Here is a 13070-nt window from a genome sequence, read left to right on the forward strand (position 1 = left end):
AAAAATACAGAGCAGGAAGAGATTCACATTGTTTATTTATGTCCAGAAATAAATATACTCCCATATAAAGCAGTATCTACATACATACTATACTCCATAGCAGCAAGAATCTATGAACACACAAAGCCATGGTATCACTTAATGCTTTTATTTCCGCCCCTTCGCATTAAACGTCTTCAACGGATCAACCTTTCCACCTGGCTTTCTGCCTTTGCCTCTACCGCGATTTCGGTCTCTAGCCTTACGGATGCGGTTCTCGTTCGATTTGTTGAAGCCGACGTATCCGACATCTTCGCTGGTGAGGCCCTTCTTTCCCTTCGCGGGGAGTAGATACTCCGGGACGTGCTTGAGATGGGGCTGCACACGCGCAGCGCGCAGCTCGCCGTCGTGACGGAGATGGCGGAGCTCTTCGGGGTTTTCTTCGAAATGACGCTTGAGTTTCTCGCTCTTGATTAGCTCCTGGCGGATTTCGCGAGCTCGTGCTTCCTGGATAGCGAGTCGGGTGACGGCGCGCAGGGCGTCTGTCATTCGGTACCGGAAGGCGTCCACCTGCTTCATTTCGAAGTGATAAGGCTTGACTTCGTGGCCAAGCTTGGCTTGTCGCTTGATGATCTTGGCTAGGACGGCCTCGTCGTGCTTGGCGGGCGGGTAGCTTGTGGGTTTGTGCTTGCCGTAGAGGTTGGATGGGATAACAAAGGAGAGGGCCATGCCGGTCTTGCCAGCTCGACCGGTACGGCCGATACGGTGGGTATAGGATTTGGAGGTGGAGGGGAGGTCGAAGTTGAGGACACAAGCGACATTCTGGAAGTCGATTCCACGAGAAATACCGTAGTCCTTTTGTTTGGGTGTCACTTTCCGGCGTTTCTCAGAACGAGTCGTCTCCTCCTGAACTTCGTCCTCACTGGAGTCGAGTGGTTCAGCGTCTGCCACTTCCTTGTCCGCGGTCTTGTCATCTTCCGCCTCGTTTTCTCCCGACTCTGACTTTCGCGACTTCTTGGAGTGTTTCGAACCAAGGACTTCTTGCTCATCGGCAGCAATAATGATATCATAGATGCCCTTGTTGAATTCCTGCACGACGTGTATTCTCGAGTTGACCGGCAGCTCTGAGTTAAGCACGCAGCTCTTGATACCGAATTGTTCAAGGAACAGCTTCACACGGTAGCACCGGTCGACATCACCAACGAAAATGATACATTTTCCCTTGATAAGCTGAAGCTTGAAAATAACGTAGGTCAGGAGGAACTTTTCGTCTTCCGCGCATCTAGGAGACATTAGTGAAGGTGTCAACATAGGAGGTGTAGGTTGGATATATTACCTGACAGCAAATTGGCTGACACCAGCGCCTTCATCCTCTTTCTCCTGCAGTTTGAGGATAACAGGGTTCCGGCAGAACAGGCCCTTTAGAGTATCCACCTCTGATGTAAGAGTCGCGCTCATCAAGAACGTCTGCACACCACGGGGAACTGCCTTGGCGAGAGCGTTGATGTCATCTTCGTAGCCGTAAGATAGAACCAGATCCGCCTCGTCGATGACCAAGTGAGAAAGAGTCTCCAGCGACAGTGCGGAGCTGTTGAGGTTCGATATGACACGGGCCGGCGTAGAGATCACGATATCCGGAAAATCAGCCAGCATCGCTCGTTGCACAGCATCCGAGACCTTCTGAGCAAGGTTGACGGAGCGAACATCCTTTCCGCAGAACGAGGTGAATTTCGTGACCACATGCTGGACCTGTTCTGAGAGCTCTCTCGTGGGGACCAGGATAAGTGCGGAGGTAGCTTTCAAGGAGGGATCATTCTGGCCATAGTTAGATACGATTCGCAAAGCACGAGTCTCGTAGTAAAGTACTCACGGATTTCTTCTGGAGGATTGTCTGCAAGATCGGCAAAACATACGCAGCGGTTTTTCCAGAGCCAGTTTTTGCGCGAGCTGCATACGTCAGCACATCAAACCTATACAACAATTAGATAACAGAGGAACATACCCAGGATATCCTTTCCTTCAAGTGCTAGAGGAATCGCCTCAGCCTGAACGAGAGTCGGCTTCGTGAACTTTTCTTTTATCAAGGCTTGGCGCAGCCGGGGATCGAGGTTCAGTTTTTCAAAATCGGCTTTCTTGTTACTGTCGCCCTCTGCGACTTCGGGCGAGGGCACATCGTTGGCATCCAGCTTGCGCTTCATGATTGCAAGCAATGCAATGCGAGAGAAAAGATAGTGATCCTGGGTAGATGTCGATGTATCTCGAGTTGGTCCGCCCAGAAAGTTTCCCAGAGATGGAAAATCTTTCGGGCCGGCTGATTTTCCGGTTGCACCGCCTTTAGCGTCGCGTTTTCTCCACCCTGCGATTATTTGGAGTACTTCGTGGAAGGCTCGCTTTTATACGACTTTTACTTGACGGTATTATTAGATTAGAGCAGGGTAGATAATATACGCCCTGTTAGACAGGGAAAGAATGATATTAGAAAGTACTACGCTCAAGTCTGCCACTTCGACAGGAATTCCGCCAGCCACAGCCAAGCCACGGCATAACTATCAAATACAGACATATCGTCTGGATGGGTCGGTCACGAGGTGACTTCTTTTTATTGAACAAACGAAAGGCTCACTATTTTCTAGGGATAATTAAGATGGAAATGCACTGAGTATTTGCGCTCTCTAATATTGATAGATTTCGTTAAGGAGTAACAATAGGTCGTAAACCCGGCATGTGCGGGTTTCAATCTAGGTACATCGTCGTCACTTAAAGACGCTGGACCTCGTAGGTCTCCACCCTTTCTTCGTCTCATAGTGCTAGCGGCCAACATGGTATCATTGTCATCTATGATACTTTGTTATTACCTCGACTTTGTTATTACCCCTACTTTGGGGTTACTTGAGCAGCTTTCTCTCCCCGGCAATGCTCCACTCCGGTAAGCCCTCCGGTCTCCCTAGAGAATTCAATGTCTTCTGCTCAACCAGACTGAACTTCCCATCGCGTCTTCTGTAGTTGAAAGGTTCCTTCAACGCCACTGGGGGATTCGTGATGATCCGGATATTCCGTAGCAGGTTCTTGGAGATGGAATGGACCATGAATGGATGTAACAAGTAGACATCACCGGCTTTGCCGGTTAGTTCATGGAAAGAGCTGTCCCGCGTGGTATTTGGATCTCGGATCCAGGCATCGTATATATCCTCATATCTGTCCCTTTCTTCATTCGATACGCCCTGCGGAACGAGGAAAGGATCTGTTCCTGCCGGATGGTCGTACTATAACCGGTTCAGCATCCAAATATTCAAGATCACCGTGGCAGAAAGCGATGCAGAGGGAAAAAGAACTTACCAGATGCTTCGCTACCGCGCCAATGCCATCAGTGCATATGGCCGTGCCACCACCTTTCTCAGGAATATCAGTGAACAGCGGTACCACCAGGAGAGCCTGCTCTGGAGAATCCAAAAAGTGAGTGAAAAAATCTCCATCGACGTGCCATTGCTCCAACTGTCGTAGATTTAATTTATCTGCCGGGTTGTAATCTGCCCTGCCCAAGTTCAGAATAAATGCGTCCGACCAGCTCTTGCACCAATCCACTAGGCGATCTTCACCTCCCACCAACTCGCATATCGCATAATGTGCCTTTGGAGCGAATTCTTTGATGCTGATATATTTCTCTCCTGGCATGTGGATGGTTTCGGAATGCCAGGTAGATTTATCGTTGGGGTTAATCCCCAGACGTGTCCAGACTGAGGATGAGAATTGTGCAGCGGCTTCGCGGGAAAAACATCCTGGGATTTTAATAAAGCCGTGCTCTAACCAATGGGCCTTCTGGGCGTCGCACAGGGAGTATGGAGTGTCTTTGTTGGATTCTGATCTTGAGCTGGAACTTGTTCCGTTGCTTCCTTTCAAGATACGCCAGAGTCTGGTCATTTTGAGTACACCCTCGCCGTTAACCTTTGATTTAAAGAGAATATGGAGTAAGGGTTGATGAAAAAGAATGGTACGACTGAGCCCGTGTCGAGGATTAGATAGTTGGAAATAGATCTACAATCGATGGTGTTCCAATTATAGACACATGCAGTCGTGGATGCCACGAGCGGAAAGAGAGCTTGAGGTCGCTCTATTCCTAAACGGGAAGCCCCGACATAGAACATTGGAAGTATATCACCTCTTGTAGTTATTTCTATCAAAATGGCGGTTAATATACAGCACAACAAGCTTTCAACAGCATATCATCCGCATAAGAATCGCATCAAATGTTCTAAAATCTCCTATCAAATACGCATAAAAGCCTCTTAGCCCTACGCATACCTACAAATACCGAATTCAAACAGAAGTTCTCTTTCTCATTTTTCCATACTAATCCTGTATGTATGTATATTGAAGGCTCTCGGAATAGTAAAGACTCATAACTTATGCATCTTGAGAACATGGAACTTTCCATTCGTAAGGGGCATACACAATCCCTTCTCGTTCGATCTGGCGGAGAGGATATACAGTATGCCTTATTATATCTTTCATGGCTACATGTATGTACATTTTCTCATTGTCATGCTTATTCGGGGTTTACTCTAATACGAACCTGGATCTCAAGTTATACTCATACGTATCGTGTCTACTATACTTACTGAAAGCAACTAAACGCTCTACGTATGCGAAGTAGACAGACTAGAAATACATACGAATCCTCAACGCCGCAATTTCACATACGTACATACATGCATCCATAAGGGATTGGATTGAATAATGGCGAATAGAAAATCATGCATGATATTTTGAAAGTGGAAAACCAGTTTACCGACCCGTCGCATGCTCTGTTCAGTATTCCATTCCACCCTATCCTGGCCTATCCTATCCTATCCTAATCCGGTCCGTTCCGTTCAATTCAGATTTCAGATGTTGCGTTCCGATTCGTTTCCCGTCGCTCATTATATGGTTTCATTTCTGCATTTACAGTGTAGAAGGCATGCCTATCCCGATCTGAGAGGGAAATGCGTGCTGGGACGGAGCCCGAAGAGCAATTTAATCAAGTAAAATCACAGCCTAAGTCGACGCCAGTTGAAGAAAAAACAAAGGAAGTTTTATCTTCTCCGGCTATACTCGCCGTCGCTGTCGCTCAGGCTGTCTCTGCGTCTGCTGCGTCCATCGCGACGGTAGCCCTTGCTCAGAGCTGGGAGAGGATGGTGGTAGCTCTTGGTGCCGGTTTCCTCAGTCTCGGCGGCAGAGTATTGATATTCCGAATAAGAGGGCGCAGACGAGAAGTCGAGCGGCTCGTGGTAGTTGCCCACAGACGAACGTTCCCGCTTACGGGGGCTGCTGTGACGGGACGAGGGATGGGCACGGGATCGTTCGCCATCTCGACGTTCCCGCCGACGGTGCTGACGACGGGTCGAGTGACGATCCCGGTCCCGACGAGAATACTCCTCTGGCGCTGCCCGACTGAGAACGTCCTCACTCCCGGCTTCGAACGAGAACCCAGAGGGGTTGCGGTTGCGTCGCTGTTCTTGACGGTAGGCAAAGTCACGCGACTCAGTCATTTCGCTCGAGTTGTATTCACTAGGAGCCGTTGGCGTGTATTCGCTGCCGTGATACGTGCCTTCAGGCTCCTGGTTGAGACCACCAACGCGAGCTGGCTTCTCACGACGATAAGCGCGCACATCCTCATCCGCTTCTCCTTCCCACTTCTCCTCCTTGCGTCTACGCAGAAGCTTCATCTTAGCGGTCTCCTTGAGATTGCGCTTCTTGCGCGGCTTCTCTTCCGTCACTTCTGTCGCCGTCTCTGTCATCGCTGCGCTGTCTGTGACCGTCCATGCGTCGTCATAGTCGCTGTAACCTCTGCCGACGACACTGCCGCCACCAAGTTTAGTACTCTTGGTAGCATTACTAAGTGTTCTCCCATCAGGGCCCTTGCGTCGTAGAACTGTCGACTTGTACTCATCCCAATCGCCCTTCCGCCAGACGAACCCGCCATTCTTCGCCCAGAAGAAGAACCAAATCGCCCCCAATACGAAGCCTGCTCCGATGACGGCAAAGACAGCCTGGATAACATGCATGTTGACGTCTTGTGGAGGTATTGCTCCTTTCCCGGGACTGACATGCGTCGTCGAGGCAGATCGCGGCGCTAGGAGAAGGTTATGTTCCTCCACAGGGGCGGGATCCGGTGACGATTGAGAAACATCACGTCTGTCAAGGAACAGCGATGACCCAACCATCCCGGGGATGTCCCCTACCAGCTGGACTGGCGGCATGGTGGGCGAACAGTCTGTGTCAAGAGCACACAGCTCAAGAGAAGCCCTAGTAGAGTCAGCATGATATACCCCACAGTACTCGCTGCGCACGATCTGACTTTACCTCTGAGGCAATCAATCGCTCACAATGCAATGATAAGGAAACCTCGCGTGGGCTCGCACTGGTATGCAGATGTAGATTCCGATGAAATTGTGGAGATTGAGATAAGTTGCTGAGGAATGCAAACTAAATACCCCGGATTATGCTGGCCCCGTTAGTAGATCGACTTGTCGCTGGGTTGTCAGTTGCTGCGTCGAAAAGCAGAAAGAAATCACTAAGAGAGAGAGATGGAAGAAAGCCAGGACGCAAACTGGGGGATCTCTCCCACCATTATCTGGGCTTATCCCGTCCAGCCAGAAAACCCGGTGGTTGACCGAATCGATTAATAGAGAGGCTGGGGAGTCTGACGTTTTGTTTGGGCCGCGCGTTGTCACGGGCGATGGCTTATGTCAGCGGCCGATAAAGTCATGTGATCAGATGGCCGAACCGCAGTGGGGCGATCCGTGATAAGATCAAGACTAAAAATAAGCCCCGAGGCAGATCTAAACTGTGGGATAACTAGGTATATACTACGCTTTTTGTTGAAGGTCTGGTATTACGGTCAGGTGGGAGTGAAGAATATACTACACAGGCAGATAGACTGTTTATTTTTATTGAAATAATAAGTTATCAAGTGGATTCCTACCGCTTCTACCGCTTCTAACCACCGCTCAGGACAGAGGTAGCAACAATAACAGAGACAAGGGCAGTGACGACGGCAATCTGCGGAGCAAACATCTGCATATTGCAACACACACGCAAAGCCATGGAGGAGATAGTTCATTGCGCATCCAGCAAGACCAGAGCGATGTTGAACTACAACTCCAGGCTGTAACAGCTAGCAGGCCCCGAAAAGATAGCATCAACAGGCGAAAGGCAAAGCGCTGTGCTCATAAACAGGGATGAATGGTTGGTGAGCACAAGGGGAAAAGCAAATCCAATACACACAGCTAGTAGGGTATATATAACGATAACGTTCTTCCCAACCAGGGGCGACCCGCTTTTCCAGACCAGAAGCCAACCCAACATCCTTGACTTTTTAAACACATGAAATCATTGACCACATAACGAGTCATACAGTACGCGAGGCTGCATAGTAGTTAAAAGACGCAGTAGACCAAAAAGCAGCGCGCAGACGTCATTGCGAAAGTCATTAGAATCGTACAATCATAACAACGTAAACAACGTGAGACATAGAGTCCGTGCGGATCCTGCCTTGCCACCGGAACAAGAAAATAAAAAGAAAAGATATATAGGAAACCCTGCATCCGAGACCCATCGTTCGCATTACTCTTTGCGACCTTTTTGGACTGATCCAAGACCAGTCAAATTGCCAAACGCTTTTTCCCAGCTTTTTTTTTCCCCCATCAGAGAGCCGACCCAAGAAATGACCAACTTTTAAGCAGAGTGCATTGTCTTCTCAAAAGCGAAGCGAGTGGAGTGACTTTTCTGCCCGGCTGTTCGCTACCAGAACGACAAGGAAATGGGCTTATGAGAGAGAACTTCGAAGGGTGAACTACTCAAGGAGCCCCCGACTGCTGTACGTTGACCGACTAGAGCGCCGACTGGCGCGGTCTGATCGCCGGTCATCGCGTGAATGTCGGTCTTCGATTTCTCTCCGGCCACTCCCACTGGTGCTAGTGTAGTCAGAGCGTGACGTGATGTATTTCTTGGGGCGTCTTCCTTCAATATTCAGTTCGACGCCGCCCGTCTCCCCCGTTTTGAGGTTGATGCGCTTCCCACCAACTGATTCCTGAGAGAAACTCATGGTGATACCGTTGACATTCATAGTAAAGCTGTGCTCTTCGTCGCCCTTGGAGCCAGTGCCGCTGCCATCGCGCGTCCTTGCGTCGCTTCCCCGGCTGCTGTTGGAGCGGCTCTTCTGGCTGCCGCTGTCACTGTCTGGTCTATGAGAGTTCTTGGCCTTGAACAGCGCATCAGCCGTCAGGGGGACCGGCTTGCCAGCTCGAGCGGCCTGGTATTCTTCTGCATCCCGTGCCTTGTCTTCCAGATCCCGGGTCGGAGTCTGGCTCTCATAGTCATATACTGACGTGCGGCGCCGGCGGGAATCCTCGATGGCAATGCGGCCGGGGCGAGAGGTCTCATGATAGGACGTCCGCCGATGTGCACCCCGCAGACTCTGACTGCGCTCGGGGATGATTGCATCCCGGATGGGGTTTCGCAGGGGGCGGTCGGGAAGAGCATCCTCCAACTCCGACATATCCCACGTCTGGGAGCCACGCCGTGCTGTTCCGGTGGTTCCTGTAGTGGCCGACTTGCGGGGCAGGTCAGGACGCCTTTGGATCACCTGAGGTGGCTGTGGCTTGTGCTGTTTCACGGGAGGCGGCGGCATGAGGTAATAGTCTTCATCCCGATCGAATGTCTGAGAATAACGAGATGATCTCTGGTCCCGGGAGCTCTTTCGCTCCAGCGGCTCACCATCGTCATAGTCCGGTGTTGATGGTGCGTAGTTGACTACGGGCGGCCCGTATACAGACGATCGACGTCGAGACTTGGACTCCCTCGCTCGAGAGTCGAAGGGTTCGTGTTGTCGCTCGTAGGGGGACGGCGGAACCGAGTCTTGTCGGGGGACGTATTGCAGCTGCTGCTGGTATGGAGACGGAGAGAACGACGATGCGTTTGTGTACGCGGATGCAGAGGGTGGAGGACCACGGTCATACTGAGTCATGGTGCCCATGCCATACATCATGTTCACCTCGGGCGTCATGCCATGATAACTCAAGGGTCGACCATTCGGGTGGTAGACGCTGCTCGAGCGGCTGCCACGACGACCTCGCTGGGCGATCTGGATCTCAGGACCGTATGGAGGAGGATAACGGGCGGACTGAGGCGATGGGGGTGCTGGTGGGAAGTCATGGACTGAAGGCGGCTGAGAGGCGTAGTAGGGATAATCTAAGGCTCGAGGATCGATGGGTGTCGACGGATGATAGAGACCCTGCTCACACTCCCAGCAACTGCCAGGATGATGGCGGACGTTGACACTGTCACGTCTCTTGGGCTTCGATGGCGACCGCTGGTGCGATGCGACCCGGGTCGAACTGCGTAGGGACTCGACAGGCATCTTGCCGGGCATGGCTGGTCGCTGGTTTTCCTTCTCCTTTCCCTTGTCCTTGCGACTTTCACGGATTTCACGAATCTTTGCCAGATCGATACCCCTCAGTGTGGTGTTCACTTTAAGAGGGGTCGGGCTTCTCCGTCCGCTGGGGCCGGACTGGGCACTGTTGACGGTCGCTGCAGTCCGACTGGAATAGCCGGAGTCACTTGCACCGTCCGCTGCAGGTCTCAATTCAGTCTTGGACCGTTTTGCGGCGACGTTGGCGACTCTACGGGTGTCTGGGAGAATGACGTTGGCGTCCTCGTCGTACTCCTCGCAGAAGGCAGCGTGAGGGACTCTGCCCGACATGGCTTTCTTTTTGAATTTTTGTCTTGCTTTTCGCTTCGCGCTATTGTCTAGACCGTGCGATCTCTCAGCCGGACGGCGTGAGGGCCAGGTGATCGCCTCGAATCCCGAGGGGTTGGGGCGACAATCGTGCTTGATGCTTGGCCAGTGACTCAACGCAGGCGCCAGCCAGCTCCCATTCCACCTTTGCACCAGGACCTAGAATCTGCTGATCGCAGAGGCAATGGCCGCAGCGACCGGTCTCGAGGGTTGTCAGCGACGGGCGACGACTGGGAATTGGTAGTCAATATCCACAGTGGCCTGCGACTGCTCCATCGAAACCTGTCCGGTTGCTGTTCGGTGGATGCTGCTGGGTGAGAGTGGATGGAAAGCACCGGCGCACGGGTCGACGAACGCTTTCTGGCAGACTCTCAGTGGGTAAAAAGCAGGTCTGTCGAAAGGACCGTCGAGTGGTCTGCAGCGCGCAGGCGTTGTCAGCGGCGGTTCAATGATCTGGCGCAGCGTACAGACGTGCTGCTTGGTGGGGTTTCCTTTGTGGTGGAGATGCCGAAGGGATGTAGAGCGATCAAAGAGGAATAATGAATCCAGGCCGCAGTACAGTACAGGACAAGACAGGATAGGATAGGACAGGACTCAGAAGAGAGGAAGAGTAGGAGGAACGGGCAGCAGTAGTTGTAATAATAATAATAGCCACGAAGCAGGAGTGACAGGTGCCTATGAACCGGTGCGACGCAGGTCAGTAGTTGCGCAAGGTTCGAAGCGTGTTCGCGTGGGTGGGCAGCAGCACGAGACAGACGCCGTCGAAGGGTGTGTGCACAAGAGAGGAGAAAAAAGAGAATAAAGAGACCAGTCGAGTCACTTTTCGCGGCACTTGCCACGAGGGAGGGGGAAGAGAAAGGGAAAAAAAAAAGAAGGGTAAGACAGGACCGGACAAGACAGGCTGAAGGGGTGAGCGACAGAGGGAGAAAACGGAGGGGGATTCGTTGAAGGAGGGAGGGTAACGGGCAGGACACAGCAAATGGGCGCAGCAGGAAGCGAGATGCGAGACAGAACGACGAACAATGTGCAGCGTTTCTGGTTCGACAGTCGATGTCGCTAGTCAGAATACTTTAGTCCTGGTGGGGGAAAGACGGTACAAGAAAATTTAATAAAAAAAAAGGATGAAGGATGAAACGATGCCTGATATGCAGCCCGTTGGCGACCTGACGATAGGGCATGTATGTATGGTACTGTACATACAAGCAGAATGAAGAGAGACACTAACTGTTGCTTAGTGATTAATTGGAGAGGTATAATAATTATCTCTGCTCGAGATCCTTTTGTCGCTTGGTTATTTTCTTTCGATCAATGCAATTTATAATAACCAGAAAAAAGTCTTTCTTTTTCCTTCTTCTTTTCTCATGGGATCACCGGACAGAACAGTCGCAAGAGATCGAGGACGTCTGGCTGTTGCATCGTGGGGAGGGTAGCGACCAAGTTTAAAATCTCCGGGGAGAAACCAGCTTTCGGGCTGGCACGGATGGAACGAGGAAGCAGACGGGATGGGATGGGATGGGATGGACGAGATTAAACAGAATCACCACCAGGACGAGAGCAAAAAGAAGACATCGCGATAGTTCTACACCGTTGAGGATTATATACTTACTCCCATGCCCATTCTGATCAACCCGTCAACCCACTCTCATTCCATGGATCCGTCCTCGCTTCGTCCCGTGGTTCCTGCTTGTTTATTATTATTATTACTTATCTAAGTAGAGTAACTGACTATGGTAATTAATTAATGAATGAGTCAATCAATCAAATGAATCGATCAATCAATCAACCATACAATCCTTGACGAGGTGACTAGATACCATACTCCTCCTTCCGCTCATCCCTCCTACTTCTCCGTTTCATCCTCTCGTCCTTGTCCCCCCTCCATGGCCTCGTGTATGGATGGGTGCCTGGCCGGTCTCTTTCAGATCCGCCATGGTTGGCTGCCCAAGAGCCCAATCACCGGATGCAGCCCAATCGTCGCCTCTCAGCATCAAGTCCAGCATCGTCAGGTGGCGAGGAACAGGAGTAGAAGCCAGGCTAACCCAGCAACTAATGAGTTAAATTTCCTCGAATCAGTCTAGGCAGGATATCATGCTGACTGTGTATACAAGGCAGAAAGGAACTATGAGTCAAGACGCCATGCAAGGGAGGACGGCTGCACGCTCTTTGGGAGATGGGGGAGAGGGAGGGGGAATAATCTCCCTGCTTTTCACTGCCACTCTGATCTTCTTCCAATTACTTAGTTACTTACTCGGGATTCCAAAGGACAAATTCCCCGTCTGCGCACGGCGGATTCAGCCTTGGTTTGGTCTGGAGCGCATGAAAAAAAAAAAAAAAAAAAAAAAAAAGAAAGAAAGAAATGAAATGAAAAGAGAAAAAAAAAGCCTTCATCGCTCCAACAGTTCCGGATGGCCCACGAAGGATCGCCAATGGCCAATGTCGCCGTCAACAACTGCAGCCCTGGAAGAAAACCGACGGTGGCTTCATCGCGGCTGATTTTCTCTCCGTCATCGCACGTTCTCCGGTCCATCCTGCTGGGAACCTGGGATTGCATTGGCATTTCGGGCACTAAGTAAGTAAGTAAGTGATAATAATGCCGCAGGACTGTCTATCACAGATCCTCCAGCGGTCCAGCCTATGTGAGTCCATCAAGCACCGTCGAGTCCGGAATGGCTTTTGTTCGTCCTTTCATTATCCACGAGTAGAGCAATAATAATACCGTCCCTGGCAGCTTGCAGAATCAGATATGATGTAATCTGATGATATTCATATTGTCCAAAGGGATTTTCTTTGTTCTTTTTTTATGGATTATCTTATCGCTTACGCTTGGGGAGTATCACTTGATTTTCTTTGGCTGTATAAAAAATTATGCTGTTAATTCGGGCTTTTCTAATATTCTTTTATTTATTATTGATTATTGATTATTTATTTGATTTTTATTTCCCCTTTTCTTCCCCCAGCAAATCTGCCGGGTGCGTGATTTTGATGGGTCTGGAGATAATGGGACAGTAGGAAGGGTCTGAGAGAACCCCTCCATTCCCCTCAATAATTAGCCCCCCCTCCATCTACCTACAGAATCTCCGTCGGGAACCAGAGCACACTTCCCGTTCGCTGATCATCCACAACCCCAGCACGGGCTTCACTGATCACCCCGCGTGGACTGCGATAGATGTCAACATCTCCGTCCATCTAAGCCAGGGATCGATCTATCCAGCGATATCGCTGTCGCGGGACGAACATGCGAAACCAGGGGACCCTGCTGGGCAGCTCGATCGTCCCGATTATTCTCGTGCGCAAACGGGAATCTCCTCCGTCACTG

General features: G+C 50.8%; 4 protein-coding genes across 4 annotated transcripts; all 4 read right to left on the reverse strand.

The window, feature by feature from the left end:
* Window positions 1–28: 28 nt before the first annotated feature.
* Window positions 29–2224, reverse strand: C8Q69DRAFT_492122 (putative ATP dependent RNA helicase). The gene is made up of 4 exons (XM_028632161.1): window positions 1982–2224; window positions 1850–1926; window positions 1316–1794; window positions 29–1261 (listed from the first exon to the last, which is right to left on the reverse strand). Exons 1-4 carry the CDS (start codon window positions 2175–2177, stop codon window positions 148–150), a joined length of 1866 nt encoding a protein of 621 aa, XP_028484914.1. The 5' UTR covers window positions 2178–2224; the 3' UTR covers window positions 29–147.
* A 640-nt stretch (window positions 2225–2864) lies between these two features.
* On the reverse strand, window positions 2865–3897 carry C8Q69DRAFT_487024 (hypothetical protein; the record flags this gene model as incomplete). Its single annotated transcript, XM_028631954.1, has 3 exons — window positions 2865–3242; window positions 3316–3824; window positions 3882–3897. The coding sequence occupies 3 exons, from the start codon at window positions 3895–3897 to the stop codon at window positions 2865–2867; spliced, it is 903 nt and encodes a 300-aa protein (XP_028484915.1).
* A 1127-nt stretch (window positions 3898–5024) lies between these two features.
* C8Q69DRAFT_287399 (hypothetical protein) lies at window positions 5025–6361 on the reverse strand. The gene is made up of 2 exons (XM_028626981.1): window positions 6314–6361; window positions 5025–6261 (listed from the first exon to the last, which is right to left on the reverse strand). The coding sequence occupies exon 2, from the start codon at window positions 6213–6215 to the stop codon at window positions 5049–5051; it is 1167 nt and encodes a 388-aa protein (XP_028484916.1). The 5' UTR covers window positions 6216–6261; window positions 6314–6361; the 3' UTR covers window positions 5025–5048.
* A 1449-nt stretch (window positions 6362–7810) lies between these two features.
* Window positions 7811–9718, reverse strand: C8Q69DRAFT_403075 (hypothetical protein; the record flags this gene model as incomplete). The annotated part of the gene is made up of 1 exon (XM_028627986.1): window positions 7811–9718. The coding sequence occupies one exon, from the start codon at window positions 9716–9718 to the stop codon at window positions 7811–7813; it is 1908 nt and encodes a 635-aa protein (XP_028484917.1).
* Between the last annotated feature and the right edge of the window lie 3352 nt (window positions 9719–13070).

This window comes from Paecilomyces variotii (genome assembly GCF_004022145.1).
Source record: "Paecilomyces variotii strain CBS 101075 chromosome Unknown C8Q69scaffold_6, whole genome shotgun sequence".
Lineage (NCBI taxonomy): Eukaryota > Fungi > Ascomycota > Eurotiomycetes > Eurotiales > Thermoascaceae > Paecilomyces > Paecilomyces variotii.